This window comes from Schistocerca americana, chromosome 7 (genome assembly GCF_021461395.2).
Source record: "Schistocerca americana isolate TAMUIC-IGC-003095 chromosome 7, iqSchAmer2.1, whole genome shotgun sequence".
In the NCBI taxonomy this organism is placed as follows: Eukaryota; Metazoa; Arthropoda; class Insecta; order Orthoptera; family Acrididae; genus Schistocerca; species Schistocerca americana.
The window spans coordinates 551,966,197-551,984,016 of record NC_060125.1 but is presented as its reverse complement, the minus strand read 5'-3'; the positions used below and the strand labels follow the sequence as shown (position 1 = coordinate 551,984,016).

General features: G+C 38.0%; 1 protein-coding gene across 1 annotated transcript in view; it reads right to left on the bottom strand.

Annotated features, from left to right (window-relative positions):
* LOC124622325 (alpha-N-acetylgalactosaminidase-like) overlaps window positions 1-17,498 on the bottom strand; it is a 54,201-nt gene extending 36,703 nt beyond the window's left edge. The window contains exons 1-4 of the mRNA XM_047148002.1: window positions 17,477-17,498; window positions 17,137-17,296; window positions 7,139-7,313; window positions 6,458-6,632 (exon numbers count right to left, since the gene is read on the bottom strand). Of these exons, the coding sequence (XP_047003958.1) occupies window positions 6,458-6,632; window positions 7,139-7,313; window positions 17,137-17,294 (508 nt within the window). The 5' untranslated portion in view covers window positions 17,295-17,296; window positions 17,477-17,498. The remainder of the gene's footprint in view (window positions 1-6,457; window positions 6,633-7,138; window positions 7,314-17,136; window positions 17,297-17,476) is intronic.
* Between the last annotated feature and the right edge of the window lie 322 nt (window positions 17,499-17,820).

Genomic DNA, 17,820 nt, shown 5'->3' with positions numbered 1-17,820 from the left:
TTATATGTTGAGCAGACCTGCTGAAGATAATAGACAGGTCTCTGAAGCTCAGTCTCAGTTTGTTTTCAAAGGATTTCTTTATGTTGTTCAGTTACATCTCTATACTTTCACTTTTCAAAACTGCCTGTGTATATTCAGGTAGTATTATCTGAAAATTACCATGTGGGGACCTACTTTCTTCCTGTATTTGGTAAACTTTATACATCTCAGATCCTGTTTTTGTAATTTTAGTTTGAACTTTTCCCCATCTTTTCCAAACTATGAAACTATAGTATAATGTGCACTTTTAATGTAATGGCCTCTAAACACATGGGTATCTCTGACTTTTGATGTCATTTGTTTGTTAATTATTATGTTATCAGTCAGTAAGTTTAGTGCTCTTGATGATCAGGTAACTTAAACTGTAAATTGTATTCTTATCGTTTACAGTTTGTTTACTTTAGAGCTATCCAAGGCTTTTGACTCTGTAAATCATTCTGTTCTTCTACATAAATTAGGAACTTACGGAGTCAGAGAAGTAGTATTAGATCTGTTAAGATCCCACCTTGCTGACAGCAGACAATGTGTAAAGCTGTATTATACAACTGGGAGACATAACAAAAAGTAAAATCATCTTATAGAATTCTTGTGGAGTCCCTCAGGGAAGCATTATTGGGCCGTTTTTGTTTATTGTGTACATCAATGATATAATAATTCCACAAAATTCAAACCTAGTAAATTATGCTGATGGTACCTCCTTCATAAGTTGGGGCTCTACAAAACAGTTAGCAGTGCAAAATAATGAAGTGAACATAGCCTCATCACAGAATATCTCACTGAAAACAAATTGGCACTAAATAAGGCAAGACAATTCTGATGGAGTTTCTGCTAAATTATAGATCAAGACAAGTGGATGAATAACCAGACCTACCAGTTGAAACAATTGATAAACCTAAATTCCTGGGTATTATAGTAGATGAACATCATACATGGAAGGAGCACATCAACTACACATGTAAAAAAAATCTCCTGTAACACCTACCTCCTAAAGCGCCTTTCTAGCATAATAGCGCAACCTGTTTTAAGACAAATCAGTTTTGGAATTATACACTCCTACCTGCAATATGGTATTGATATTTGGGATGGGGCCACAAACAGTATATATGGATAAGGCTTTTAGAGCACAGAAAAGAGCAGTTAGGATAATATGTAATATTAGCAAGTGGCAGTCCTATAGAGAATATTTCATTAAGTATAACATACTAACAGTGTATTCATTGTATGTTCTGAGAACTATACTGTTTGTAAAAGAAAATATGGAGCACCCATAAAATGTAGTAATAAAAGAGCAACAGATCATAGTCCATTTTCTGCTGGAAGACATTGCCAAATAATATAAAATTATTAAAAGGGAACATATTTAAGACAAAATTAAAGCAACTGTTAATTGATTAATGTTTGTACTCCATCAAAGATTTCTAATGTTTTTTTTTTCTTTTTTTTTGGTCATCAGTCTACTGACCGGTTTGATGCGCCTGCCACGAATTCCTTTCCTGTGCTAACCTCTTCATCTCAGAGTAGCACTTGCAACCTACGTCCTCAATTATTTGCTTGATGTATTCTAATCTCTGTCTTCCTCTCCAGTTTTGCCCTCTACAGCTCCCTCTAGTACCATGGAAGTCATTCCCTCATGTATTAGCAGATGTCCTATCATCCTGTCCCTTCTCCTTATCAGTGTTTTCCACATATTCCTTTCCTCTCTGATTCTGCATAGAACCTCCTCATTCCTTATCTTATCAGTACACATAATTTTCAACATTCGTCTATAGCACCACATCTCAAATGCTTCGATTCTCTTCTGTTCCGGTTTTCCACAGTCCATATTTCACTACCATACAATGCTGTACTCCAGACGTACATCCTCAGAAATTCTTCCTCAAATTAAGGCCGGTATTTGATATTAGTAGACTTCTCTTGGCCAGAAATGCCTTTTTTGCCATAGCGAGTCTGCTTTTGATGTCCTCCTTGCTCCATCCGTCATTGGTTATTTTACTACCTAGGTAGCAGAATTCCTTAACTTCATTGACTTCGTGACCATCAATCCTGATGTTAAGTTTCTCGCTGTTCTCATTTCTACTACTTCTCATTACCTTCGTCTTTCTCCAATTTACTCTCAAACCATACTGTGTACTCATTAGACTGTTCATTCTGTTCAGCAGATCATTTAATTCTTCTTCACTTTCACTCAGGATAGCAATGTCATCAGCGAATCGTATCATTGATATCTTTTCACCTTGTATTTTAATTCCACTCCTGAACCTTTCTTTTATTTCCATCATTGCTTCCTCGATGTACAGATTGAAGAGTAGGGGCGAAAGGCTACAGCCGTGTCTTACACCCTTCTTAATACGAGCACTTCATTCTTGATCATCCACTCTTATTATTCCCTCTCGGTTGTTGTACATATTGTATATGACCCGTCTCTCCCTATAGCTTACCCCTACTTTTTTCAGAATCTCAAACAGCTTGCACCATTTTATATTGTCAAACGCTTTTTCCAGGTCAACAAATCCTATGAAAGTGTCTTGATTTTTCTTTAGCCGTGCTTCCATTATTAGCCGTAATGTCAGAATTGCCTCTCTCGTCCATTTACTTTTCCTAAAGCCAAACTGATCGTCACCTAGCGCATTCTCAATTTTCTTTTCCATTCTTCTGTATATTATTCTTGTAAGCAGCTTCAATGCATGAGCTGTTAAGCTGATTGTGCGATAATTCTCACACTTGTCAGCTCGTGCCGTCTTCGGAATTGTGTGGATGATGCTTTTCTGAAAGTCAGATGGTATGTCGCCAGACTCATATATTCTACACACCAACGTGAATAGTCATTTTGTTGCCACTTCCCCCAATGATTTTAGAAATTCTGATGGAATATTATCTATCCCTTCCGCCTTATTTGACCGTAAGTCCTCCAAAGCTCTTTTAAATTCCGATTCTAATACTGGATCCCCTATCTCTTCTAAATCGACTCCTGTTTCTTCTTCTATCACATCAGACAAATCTTCACCCTCAAAGAGGCTTTCAGATTCAGATTCAGATTCTTTATTAGTCATTCAGCATTGTTACATACAAAAGACTTCGTCAGTTTTCACTTAACCTATTAATTTTACAAAAAAAAAAAAAAATTTACATATTTAAGTTGATATTGGGCATTTCTAAAAATTCTTCTAATGAATAGAAATGGATTAGTTAACATGAAGTTATGAACATTGTCTTTAAATAATTTGTCAGGCTTGATTGACCCATTTTTAGACAATTTGTTATATATTTTAATTGCCATATACTTATGACTATTGTTAGTTTTAGCTAATCTATTTTGTGGCAACAGCAGAGAAGTACACGTTCTTGTATAGTAGCCATGTCTTTCATTTGTTACACTTAAATTAGGTAGTTCAGCAAGTATGTAGTTAACACTGTCAAGAATATATAAATTAATTACTGTTAAAATTCTGTATTTAGTGAACAATGGTTTACAATGTGTTCTATTATCTACCTTAGCCATTACTCTGATTGCTTTCTTCTGGATCACCATAATTTCATTTATTTTTCTGCTGTTTCCCCAGAGTATTAACCCATACCTTAAAACAGATTGAAAAAAGGCAAAGTACGCTGTCCTTACGTACTCAAATGTCACACAACACATCAGTCTCTTCAACAAATATATAACTCTTGACAACCTAACCACTATGTGATCAACATGAGAGTTCCATGTTAGACTGTTATCAAGTACAATACCTAAAAACTTTGCCTTTTGTTTTTCTATTTTTGTAGCCTTTGATAGACTGAAGCACATATTCTGGGTCTTTTCCTCATTTAATAGCAGACCATTGGCATTAAACCATGATGTTGCATTTTCTTTTGCCAATTTCATATCACTTTCAAGGTTATCAAGTACATGGTTTACAGATAGAAAAGTTGTGTCATCTGCATACATATATGTCTTTACATCTATATTTCCTGGTAAGTCATTTATGTGTACAAGGAAAAGAAGTGGTCCCAATTTAGATCCCTGTGGCACTCCATGTTGAACCTTGAGTATGTTTGACAGATGACTTCCTGAACTCACCACCTGGTTCCTTTTATTGAGGTATGATTTGATGAGTTTTAAACTTTCATCTCATATTCCATAGTATTCTTTCCACCTATCTGCTCTCTCCTCTGCATTTAAACAGTGGAATTCCCATTGCACTCTTAATATTACCACTGTTGCTTTTAATGTCACCAAAGGTTGTTTTGACTTTCCTGTATGCTGAGTCTGTCCTTCGGACAATCATATCTTTTTCAATGTCTTCATATTTTTCCTGCAGCCGTTTCGTCTTAGCTTCCCTGCACTTCCTATTTATTTCATTCCTCAGCAACTTATATTCCTGTATTCCTGATTTTCCCAGAACATGTTTGTACTTCCTCCTTTCATCAATCAACTGAAGTATTTCTTCTGTTACCCATGGTTTCTTCGCAGCTACCTTCTTTGTACCTATGTTTTCCTTCCCAACTTCTGTGATGGCACTTTTTAGAGATGTCCATTCCTCTTCAACTGTACTGCCTACTGCTCTATTCCTTATTGCTGTATCTATAGCGTTAGAGAACTTCAAACGTATCTCGTCATTCCTTAGTACTTCCGTATCCCACTTCTTTGCGTATTGATTCTTCCCGACTAATGTCTTGAACTTCAGCCTACTCTTCATCACTACTATATTGTGATCTGAGTCTATATCTGCTCCTGGATACGCCTTACAATCCAGTATCTGATTTTGGAATCTCTGTCTGACCATGATGTAATCTAATTGAAATCTTCCCGTATCTCCCAGTCTTTTCCAAGTATACCTCCTCCTCTTGTGATTCTTGAACAGGGTATTCGCTATTACTAGCTGAAACTTGTTACAGAACTCAATTAGTCTTTCTCCTCTTTCATTCCTCGTCCCAAGCCCATATTCTCCTGTAACCTTTTCTGCTACTCCTTCCCCTACAACTGCATTCCAGTTGCCCATGACTATTAGATTTTCGTCCCCCTTTACATACTGCATTACCCTCTCAATATCCTCATACACTTTCTCTATCTGTTCATCTTCAGCTTGCGACGTCGGCATGTATACCTGAACTATCGTTGTCGGTGTTGGTCTGCTGTCAATTCTGATTAGAACAACCCGGTCACTGAACTGTTCACAGTAACACACCCTCTGCCCTACCTTCCTATTCATAACGAATCCTACACCTGTTATACCATTTTCTACTGCTGTTGATATTACCTGATACTTGTCTGACCAGAAATCCTTGTCTTCCTTCCACCTCACTTCACTGGCCCCTACTATATCTAGATTGAGCCTTTGTATTTCCCTTTTCAGGTTTTCTAGTTTCCCTACCACATTCAAGCTTCTGACATTCCACGCCCCGACTCGTAGAACGTTATCCTTTCGTTGATTATTCAATCTTTTTCTCATGGTAACCTACCCCTTGGCAGTCCCCTCCCGGAGATCCGAATGGGGGACTATTCCGGAATCTTTTGCCAATGAAGAGATCATCATGACACTTCTTCAGTTACAGGCCACATGTCCTGTGGATACACGTTACTGTGTATAATTTTAATGTTCTTGTGTTTGTAAACTGACTATGTCCATGACTGTTAAGTTATTACAGACAAATAAACCATTTATTTAATTTTTATTATTATTATTACTTCTTTGTGTCTGTTTCAGGTGTTAGCAGCAATCACTGAGCATGCCAGGAGTATTTTTCTAAAACAATCTAATGTGGAATTACCACCTACATCTAATTGTAGGAAAAATATATGCCAGGCTGAGATTCATTGGAAAAATCATAATGAAATTTAATTTACCTACAAATGAAATGGTGAATAAAACATTTGTTTGTTCATTCCTCGCACACTGCTGATCAGTCCGGAGTCTTTACTGGCATGATTAATAGATGTGATGCGTAAGATACAAAAAAGAATTACATATTTTGTCATGGGTTCATTTAGAGGACATAAGAGTGTAATGGGGATACTCTTCAGATTACAGAGGCAGATACTGCAGCAAGGACTTAGTGTGTCATGGATAGTTTTGTCCAAAATACATTCATGTCAATCCACGTTGTATGAGTGTTTTGGTTTATTTTTGTACCACTTGCTGCTACTAGCAAAAATGTATTATATTATCTGTTTGTTCTTCAGCTCCAGACAAACAATGAATTAACATGAAATATTATGATTCATGTCATGATGATGCCAAGATAGTTCTTGTTACTTCAGATTTACTGTTAAGAAAGTTACATATTTGAACAACATTGTTTATAGTTCTTGTTTCTCATGTTCTAAGTACAAAATTTCACAAATTATAAAATAATGACAATAATATAGTACACAAAAAATATGAAGCTATTTTTAACAGCTTAAAAATGAAGGGAGTGCATAAAGTTCTTATACCTTCATTCATATCTTTTGTGTCTGCATAACAACCATCTAGTTTCACATAGTCTACTTCCCAGTCAGCAAATGTCTGAGCATCTGTTTCCAGGTACCCCAGAATACCAGGATATCCAGCACAGGTATTTGTCCCATAGTCTTCATATATTCCAAATTTTAGACCCTTTGAGTGGACCTTTAAAAATACATATGATTGATATTTAATACACAGTTGATTGTTTAGTCTTTAAGCAAATGAAAAGGGATATGGAAAAAAATGGTACAATAATAGACATTCCAGAGCAAACAATAAACAAAAGTGGGGAAAGGCTGTAGCCTTAATTAATTCTACGTGTGGCACAAAGAAACATGTAACAGGACAAATGTGTTAATAGATTTCAAGCTATCACTCTTTTTCTACCACAATCATACTCCCACAGACATCCAAATGGGTCTACCCATAACTGGAACAACACTGACTGGTTATAAATCTGTGCCACTGTGGGAGGATGCATTTGGTGTGTAATTTCAGTAGAAAAAGAGTGATAGCTTCAAAGGTATCCCTGTGCTGTTATTTGTTGCTATGAACCATGCATGCACTCCGCAACAGGCAAGTTGTTGCCTTTTATCATTTCTGTTTATAGAGACATAAAATTACTCTCTAGGGGAATATGTAACTTGATATCAAGATATTCAACTCACATAATCAGCCAATGCTTTAATACCACTTGGAAAACGATCTGGATCAGGCTGGAGGCGACCATTTGCATCTCGTGATGATGCCAGCCAACAGTCATCAATAATGACATACTCATAACCAACATCAGCATATCCTTCAGAAACCATCAGGTCTGCTGTTCTCTTGAACAACTGCTCACTGAAACATGATTTTACCCAGTCTACTTATTTCCACATAAAAAGAGCATTCCCCTTTCAGTTTATTTGTATATAAGAAAAAAAACAAATAAATATATAAAATGTCAAATCCTTTAATTGCCTTTGAAGATTTCACTTGCAGTGGGTCTTTTTGAATAAATAACTAGGTAAATGGCAATAGCTTCAAGAAATTAATTCATGATAGATACACTCCATGAATTATGGTTATACTATACAGATTGTTGTCTATTCATAGTTGATTAGTATGAAAAATGTAGGCTATTTGTCACACAGCTCTGGAATCCTCGAGCAGAGTAAAATCCTTTACTTTTTATCTACTAACACATTTATTTAACAGTTCAACAACAATGCAAATTCCTTGTTGGAACAAAACCTAAAATAAGAAAAAGGCAACCACTCACCTATATCAGACTGAAGTTTGCAGCATAGAAACACATAACAACAAACAGTTTCAAACTCTTGCTCTTCTTGTAGCAAATGCCCATCTATTCACAGAAACAACCACACAGACATTCAGATGAACACTCTTGAAGCTGAGGCAGGACTAATTATTAATTACTGATTATTAAAAGCAGTTGCCTGGGATAATGGAGGTGAGGAGGGGATAGGGAAGGATGAACAAGGCAAGGAATGAGTAACAAAATTGAGCGGGGCAGGTCTTTTGACAGACAACTCAGAGACTGCATAACAAGACGAAAGCACTTCAGAGGCTAAGGTATATAAGAGATACAGAGAGAGGCAGAGTGAGGGGGAAGGAGAGAAAGATGGAGATGGAGAGTGAAAGGGGGGAGAGAGAGAAAGAGAGAGAGAGAGAGAGAGAGAGAGAGAGAGAGAGACTGCCCGCATGGGAGGAGACGGGAGTGAAGTAGTGGGACAAGCCAGTACACAATGTGGATGGGAAGGAGTGGGTGTGGACAGAAGATAAGGGAAAAGGGAAAATGATAGGTGAGGCAGTGGGAAACAGGCTAGTGGAAGCTTGGAAGCTGGATCAGTGGGATTGCTAGAACACGGGATATGCTGGACAGACAATTTCCGCCTGTGTAGTTCACAGAAAATAATGCTGGAAGGGAGAACCCAAATGACACAGCTGTTGATGTTATTTGTGTTGTATGCAGTATGTTCAGCAGCTGGATGATCACGTTTACAGTCTGCCACAGTTTGGTGGTGGCCATTCATGCAAGTAGACAGTTGGTTATTTGTCATGCCCACATAGAATGCTGTGCAGTAATTGCACCATATATAATAAATAACATAGCTGTTTTCACACATGAACCTGCATTTTATTGGGTAGGAAATGTTGCGCCTCAATTGTGGTAGTAGTGGTGGATGGGTGTAAGGGGCAGTCTTGCACCTTTGTTGAGAACATGGGAATTACCTATGGGGCACAGAATTGGGACCAGAATTGGAATAGGGATGGAAAAGGATATTCTCGAGGGTGGGTGGTGGAATGCTACTTTTGGTGTAGTGTGGGTAGGACGTTCCTCATCCCAGAGCATAACCAGAGCCTTTATAGAGAGATGCTCTGGGCCTAAGATGTGGATGAGTATTTCCAGCAACAGGGTGTGTGATTGTGTTAATCATACTGTAATGTGATGTACGATGATAATGTGTAGTGGCCTATAGACTGTCACACACTTACTTTTTACATCTTCAGCTATACTCTAAAAACAACCATGAAGTGCATGGAGAGGATATATTCCGTAGTACCAGTTCATAGGGGTTCTTCCCATTCCATTCACGTTTGGCGTGCAGGAACAATGATTGGTTAAATGCCTCTGTCCATGCTGTAATTATTCAAGTCTTGTCCTCACGATCCCTACATGGGCAATACATTGAGGGTTGGAGCATATTCCTAGAGTCATCATATAATGTAGGCTCTTGAAACTTTGTAAGCAGGCTTTCCCAGGATAATTTACACCCATTTTCAAGAGTCTGCTGGTTCAGTTTCTTCATCATCTTTGTGACACTCTCCCACAGATCAGACAAAAATGTGACCATTCATGGTGTTCTTCTCTGTATACGTTCAGTATCTCATGTTAATCCTATCTGATACAGGTTCCACACACTTGAGCAATATTTTAGGATGGGTTGCATGAAGTTTCATTATTTTTATGTTTTTTTATGAAATCTCATTTATAGACTGATTGCATTTCCCCAGTATTCTATTGATAAACTGATGTCTACAACACCTTACCCACAACTGAGCCTATATGCACAAATCTATTTCATATCCTTACAAAGTGTCACACTCAGGTTTGTTTGTATGAGTTAACTGATTCCAACTTTCTCACTGATATTGTAATCAAGGAATTCTATGTTTTTTTGTTTTGTGAAGTGCACAATATTACATTTCTGAACATTTAAAGTAAGTTGCTAATCTTTGTATAACTTAGAAGTCTGAATATTTATGCACCTTCTTTCAGAGAATGCTTCATTGTTGATAACTGCATCATCTGAAAAAAGTCAGTTATTATCAATATTGTCCACAAGATCATTAATATACAGCATGAGCAGTAAGGGTTCCACCACACTTGCGTGGGGCACACTCAAAGTTACTTCTACATCTGTCAATGACTCCCCTGATACAGTTTGAAATGAGACTTGCCCAACCAAGCACCGTGTTTCCAGTCATCAACAGCACAATGTCGGTGTTGGCGGGCCCAGGCGAGGTGTAAAGCTATGTGTCGTGCAGTCATCAAGCATACACGAGTGGGCCATTGGCTCTAAAAGCCCATGTTGATGATGCTTCATGGAATGGTTAGCATGCTGACTGTTGGGGTGTAACAAGACAGCCACGCCACTCGGAAGTAGCCGAAAGGCACGCGTTAACTCACGCAGGTTAGAGATAGGTCTGAAACAGGATACGTAATGAATGCTATAAAGAAAAGTACGTAGCTGCTGGAATACTTAACTTTAATCCATCCTTGTGGTACATCGCTCTTGACGATACAATTGAGACTCTTTAGATACAAGCTGTGTAAGGCTAATGGCGCCTTGCTAGGTCGTAGCCATTGACTTAGCTGAAGGCTATTCTAACTATCTGGTCTGCAAATGAGCAAGGCTTCGTCAGTGTGCATCACTAGCTACATCGTCCGTACAACTGGGGCGAGTGCTAGTACGTCTCTCTAGACCTGCCGTGTGGTGGCGCTCGGTCTGCTATCACTGAAAGTGGCGACACGCGGGTCCGACATATACTAATGGACTGCGGCTGATTTAAAGCTACCACCTAGCAAGTGTGGTGTCTGGCGGTGACACCACACTGACACATGTTGACGACCCACCACTGAAATCTGCAGCAATTTGTGGAAGGGTTGCACTCCTGTCACAATGAATGATTTTCTTCAGTTGTTCTGCAGGACCTTTTTCCAGCTGCACCAATATAAGAGATTTGATGTTTTACTGGATTCCTGATATTCAAAGTACACTTGTAAAGTGGTCATACAGGAAAATCCCATTTCATGGCTACCTTGGAGATGCTGTGTTCGATTCCTCATGTGCTGACTATAAGATCATGTTCAAACTCATTTAAATTTTCATGACCTGCCATTGTAGTAGCAGTAACTCAGTAACTGATCCAACAACTGTACCAGACACTTGTTGTCTTATATAGGCATTGCTGACTGCAACACCATATTCTGCCTGTCTACATATCTCTGTATTTGGTTATAATAGAGGGAAACATTCCACGTAGGAAATATATATCTAAAAACAAAGATGATGTGACTTACCAAATGAAAGTGCTGGCAGGTCGACAGACACACAAACAAACACAAACATACACACAAAATTCAAGCTTTCGCAACAAACTGTTGCCTCATCAGGAAAGAGGGAAGGAGAGGGGAAGACGAAAGGAAGTGGGTTTTAAAGGAGAGGGTAAGGAGTCATTCCAATCCCGGGAGCGGAAAGACTTACCTTAGGGGGAAAAAAAGGACAGGTATACACTCGCACACACGCACATATCCATCCACACATACAGACACAAGCAGACATGTCTGCTTGTGTCTGTATGTGTGGATGGATATGTGCGTGTGTGCGAGTGTATACCTGTCCTTTTTTCCCCCTAAGGTAAGTCTTTCCGCTCCCGGGATTGGAATGACTCCTTACCCTCTCCTTTAAAACCCACTTCCTTTCGTCTTCCCCTCTCCTTCCCTCTTTCCTGATGAGGCAACAGTTTGTTGCGAAAGCTTGAATTTTGTGTGTATGTTTGTGTTTGTTTGTGTGTCTGTCGACCTGCCAGCACTTTCATTTGGTAAGTCACATCATCTTTGTTTTTAGATATATATCTCTGTATTTGAATACACATGCCTATACCAGTTTCTTTGTTGCTTCAGTGTAGTTACCTGTTCAACACAGTATTAGTTTTGGTCATGTATGTTGATTATTTCTTTAGTAACTTAATTACCATTGAAGATAATTTCATATGACATCCTAAGTAAATGTGTCTAAAATAAGCTGATATTTTTGTCTTCAAATCAACACAATTACAGTTACTACTAAATGCACAGAAGGGTGACAGGAAAGTATGTGATAACTGTCGAGAGATCACACTCATATCCCAAGTAACAAAAATAATGGAGAATATACTGGAAAGATGAGAGAGAGAAAAAGTGGAAGGGTAGTTAGAAGAGGAGCAATATGGCTTTTGTCATGGTAGATCAACAGTGGACCCAATCTTTAGCTCAAGACAGTTGAGGGATAGACATTGGGAGCATGGGAAAAATCTGGTGATGACATTTCTTGACCTAATGAAAGCATATGACAGTGTTCCCAGGAAAAAGGTATGGGCAACCTTGAAGAGAAAGGGAGTTGGAAAGCAAACACTTGAAGTCATCCAGGCAATGTATGAAAAACCTGTAGTTGTGTGCAGACACCAGTTGGAAGAACTGAATGGTTTAAGAATGTTATTGGACTAAGATAAGGAAGTGTGATATCACCACTACTATTTATAATGGTGATGGAAGAAATAGTCAAAGAGATGAAGGAAGCCCATAGAGGAAGGGAGATGAAGCTGTTACTATTTGCTGATGATATTGTGGTGTGGAGAACAAGCAGTAAGGAGGTACAAAAACAGACAGACATCCTAAATGACAAGTTCGAGAACTATGGAATGAAATTTAGTGTGGAGAAAAACAAGACCATGGTGGTAAGCAGAGGGGATAGAGAGGGCAAGGGACCAATTCATATTAAGGGAGGGGATATTGAAATAGTGGACAACTTTAAATATTTGGGAAATGTATTAATGGGGAATGCTTGTTTGGAGACAGAAATTAGCAAAAGAATATAACAGAGTAGTACATTTTACCAGTGCGTGAGGGGCTTGGTGTGGGGAAGGGAAGTGCCAATGAGGTGCAAGCTGGTGCTATACAAGACTTACCTCACATCCATACTAACCTACGGCTCAGAGACTTGGACTATGACTGGAAGAGAGAAGAGTAGGATACAATACACTGAAATGAAGTTTCTGAGAAGTACACTAGGAAAGACATGGAAAGACAGAGCGAAAAATGAAGATGTTAGGAAGGAAGTTGGAGTGGAGAAGTTGACTGAAAAAATTGAAAAGAATAGATTAAAATGGTTTGGGCATGTGAAGAGGATGGGAGAGGGAAGAATACCAAGAAGAATGATGGAGTTCAAGATTGAGGGCAAGAGGCCAGGAGGAATACTGAGAACAAGATGGGTTGATACAACAGAGATGAGTTTAAGGAGGAGAAACCTGCTATCGAACCAAATTGTGGAAGAAGAATGGTGGAAAGACCGAGTAAAGTGGCAAAGTGCCATTGGTGCCCCAACCTGACAAGATGGTGGATAGAGGGGAAACGAAGATGATGATGATGATGATGACTAAATGCACAGCAAAGAAAATTGAGCTGCTTGATTATGAAAAGGATAGATTGCTTCTCACTGTAATGATGACACATTTAGTTACAGACAGGCACAGCAAAAGACTGTTGCCCATTGAGCTTTTGGCCAAAGCCTTTTTCAGAAAAGAAAACACAGATACATTCACTCAGGTAGGCACACCTCAGGCACACATGATCACTACTTCCAGATTGGTGCTTTCATTCAATGTGAGAGTTGCATTCTGGCTGGAGTGGCTGGAAATAGCAGTAATGTGTGCACAATGTGTGTCTCCTTGTGTGAATGAGAGTGTGTTTTCTTTTCTGAAGAAGGCTGAGGGTGAAAGCACAATGTTCAACTGTCTTTTTGTTGTGCCTGTCTGCAGCTCAGTGTGTCATCTTTATGGTTAGTAGCAACCTATTCTTTTCATGATGTTCTTGATATTCCAATCTGGACATCCCATTGTTTGAGCTACTTGACTAGTTTACTTATGTCTTCAAAGGGAAAATTGACATGAGAAACTATAAATTTGTGAGATGGAATTGTTGGCCAGCACACCTTCAGGAGTAAAAATATTTAGTACTGACAGGCAGTGCAGTGCCTGAGAGAAAAGGCAGCAGCAAGAGCAGTTGAGTCAACTAGTAACTTATAGCAGACTGGAATGAGGTGGACACAACCAGTGCTCTGGTCTGTAGCTGGTAAACAATACTGCATCGTTAACAGAGCAGGCACAAACCAGAAGTATCAAAGGGAGAAAGTGACCTCTGTGTCTCAAATACAGAACATGCACAGTGTTAAGGGACTGATGATACACAATGTGGGAACTGCCAGTAATGTCTGTCAGCATAGCCCAATACTAAGGGATGCAGCTGTGAAGTGTCTCTGCACAGGGGATCCATTTGTTCTACAAAAGCTGCAAAGCTCACTGGAGTCACCATTACAAACAGCTTGCTCAAGCATGGCTGAGATGCTGTTTCCACTTGTGGCAGGGAGCATTGTGAATGCATGTATAAGGCCACTGAAATCCAACTGCATGGATTCAGAAATGCACGAGACAGTAAGTTCAGAAGGACTTGATGTCCACTGAGCCTCATGTCCAGACTTAGAATTTGCTATCACTTTTCTGCTCAATACTTAGCCTCACGTACCTCATTCATGGGAACTTCAACTTTGTACTGAGTTAACTCTTGTGCCTTCAAGCATTCACTAAGGCAAAAATGAAAGGTAATCAACTGAAGTTTGCATTGTTGTACACAATGATCTTGTCAATGTTTCAGTTCTAAATATCCCAATAGAGAGTGATTCTCAAGAAGAAATGCACAATAAAAATGTAATTCTCTCTACAAATGACAAGCTATAAGTTGTGTAATACATCTAAAGTTACCAACATGTGAGGCACATAAACAAATGTATGCATCCATTTTATTTCCAAATTTACTACAAAACTAGAATGTTTAGACACGTCATAAATGAACAATGTGGAATGACTATCTCAGTGATACATGTCTCAGCTCTGTACTGTATGCAAACTAATGTAAAATGTTTCACAATAATTGCTCATTTCACAAAATAAATAATTTTGTACCAAAAGTTTCTTTATAGGTTAACATGTAACAACATTCTTGCAGCAATAAAATAAACATATAAACCCACTGAAGATATCACAAAAAGTGCACAAACATGTTTGGGTGAAAACAAAAGTACAAATAGTGTCTTGCATTATGCAGAATTCCTCTCCGATATTGTTGTTCATATTCCCTTCCCTCCCCATCTTTGACCTCCTACACACACTCTCTCTCTCTCTGACAAAACCCCTTCTCCAATCCCCCACCCCTTCTTCATCTTTGTCTCCTGTGGTCCAGACAACAAATGGGTCCCATTTACCCGGTGTGAGTGACCTGCCCTTCCTTTCCAACCTATTCGCTCTCCTCCCTTACAGAGAAACAATTAATGCTGGAAGCTAGGGTAATATGTATTTTCACTTGTGCCTACCGGCAGTAACAAATAGTTCATCTTCTGAAAATAAGTAATAGCCAGGAGTTTTATATTTGTATTCACTGCATTTTAATTTCTAACCTGGTTGGACATAAAAAATAGCAAACATAGTGTTTCACTTGCTGTATGATCCTGCATCTTTGAAGGGATAGGGAGCAACTGATTTTGGAATTGAGTGATGATTTTCACAGCACAGGTGTAGGAAGTCATTTGTTCTGCTATACAAATCACCCAGATCTACTACCAACAACAGTGCTTCCAGATGCTGTAGGTGGAATTGGCTATACAACAGATATTATGTTCTTAATATTCACCAGCTCTTAATTTATATTTATCTATGCATGCTTGTCTCTTCCTTCTTTTCCATTTTCTCACTTACATTCTTCACTAAGTGCCTCTCTGTCTGTTTATAAATGTTAGCTTATTTCCTTTCAGTTTATTTTCTCTGCTCTTTCTAATGCCACTTTCTAATCTTCCTTCTCCCTCTCTGTTTCTTGCTTGTCTCTCTTTTGTTATCTATTCACTCAATTTCATTTTACCAATCCTTTACCTTTCTCTTTTCTTCTCCTCCATATCCTTTTTACATTGTTATCTCTCTTCTTTTACTTACATCTGTAGTTTATATTCTTGCCCTTGTTTTTAAATATTTGTTTTCTCTTTACTTTCTCCATGTTCAGCCATCACAGTTTTTATTTCTGAATCTGGCCAACATGGACCTTTTATTATTTGTTTTTTTCTTTTTTACATCAACTTCTGTTCTTAACTTTTAACATTTGTAATATATTACTAGCAGTGCTTTATAATTTAAAACTGGACTTTTTGACCTCTTTTTTATTCCTCTGGACAATGTAACTTCTCCTCCTGTGTCTGCAGTGATTTATCTCTCTTCAGCATAACTCTTTTCTTTTTCTTTTTAAATACTGACAAATTAATTTACAAAATTTTAAAAACTCAAGAGTAACAATACTTTTTTAAATTTGTGGGACTTGTCAATGCACATCAGTTTGTTCTGTTTTATTTGCTTACAAATAAGTGCTGCCCCTCTATCATAAATATTGTTGGCAATCTTTTTATTATCATTTTGAGGCAAAGTCAACATTATTCAGTTTAAAACAGTTAACAATTAACTGTAGGTCTTTCAAATAATTTTTAATGGAAAATCATTAACTCAAAATCACTGTTTAAAATCTCCCAATGTATAGATTAAATGGAATAGTAATGAGTTCAGCACACTGCAGTCCTGGCTGTTGTCGACATTATGAACTTGGTGCCACTATCTCTTAATCTGGTAGCTCTTCATTTGGCATCACAATACTAAGTACAGCCAGGTCCAGTCCTCCCAAGGAAAAATTTCTTGCAGTACAGGAAATTGAGCCCATGTCCCCAGTATGAGGGTCTGTCACGCTGAGCAGACAGCTATGGATGTGGACTGATAATATGATTAGAGAACTTAATTTCAGTGACATGGTACATACATGTCAGTGTGACATTTTTTGATAATGAAAAGAAAAGTCAGATGACACATACCTATTACATCCTTATCTACTATTGAGGTGCAGTTCGGTACTCTAGTACAGAAAGATTTAATGAATGTAAAAAAGGGATTGTGTATATAGCCACAAACAGCAAATGAATAATACAACTGCAAAAAGTAAGAATTATTTTCAAACAATAACAAAATTTTCAAAAAATAAAAATTATTTTCAAACAACAGCTTTTAAAGTTTTTGAACACCTTTTTGATTTGCAGAAATTTTAAAATACAAATAAAGTTGTGCTGTGTAGTCAGTCATTAACATGAGCTGATAGTAGCTGTAACATGCAAAACTGGTTTAAACACCTTTGTATCTGTGTTCTCCTTCCACTGTGACTTATAAAGAACAAAATCAGTGAAAGAATGTAGTGTCTACTTCCGGAGAGGTGCACACATCAAAAGATATTAATGTTAATAATTAGTCAACATGTACTTACCTAATACATTCATCAGGATAGTTTGTACAGTCAATAACACAGCGAAATCTTTGCCATGCTAACCATCCCATTGGAGGTGTCAATGCCAAGCCATTATCCAAGGCGACTGAAGTTTCAGCCAGAATTAAAGAAAGAAGCAGCAATTCTATTCCTGCCATATCTGGAAAGAGTAAGACCAAATCAACTACCTGTTATTTGTAATGTGTCGGGTTTATAACGATATCCAAATGTTATCAATTGTTTCTTCTCTGTGTTATCTGTTTGATAATAATTTAATATTTTTAATGTAAAGATAATGGGTACTTGGAGAAGGTGTCCCCTTAAGAAGATAATACATAACAGAAATGTGAAGAGTTGTTTTCAAGTCTCTTTCACCTGCCCTCAGTTGAGGCCTTGAAAGCAACTGGTATCTGCTTTCTTTGATAGTGTAGTATTATCAAACCTTCTCTCTTGATATAATCTCTTGATAAAGTTTTAATGCTTCTTAATTGAGGTGAATGGTCATTTCAAGAGTGGTTCTTGAGAGGGCTGACTTTCCTAACAGATATGAGCACTATCAAGAGCTGGCTACAAAAACACTTTCAAATGCCCTAAATTGTGGCCTGTACAGGGTGATGTTATCTGTACTCCTTTCTTTTGTTTGCTGTCAACTACAGTTAAGTATTTAGTTCAACATTTATCAGG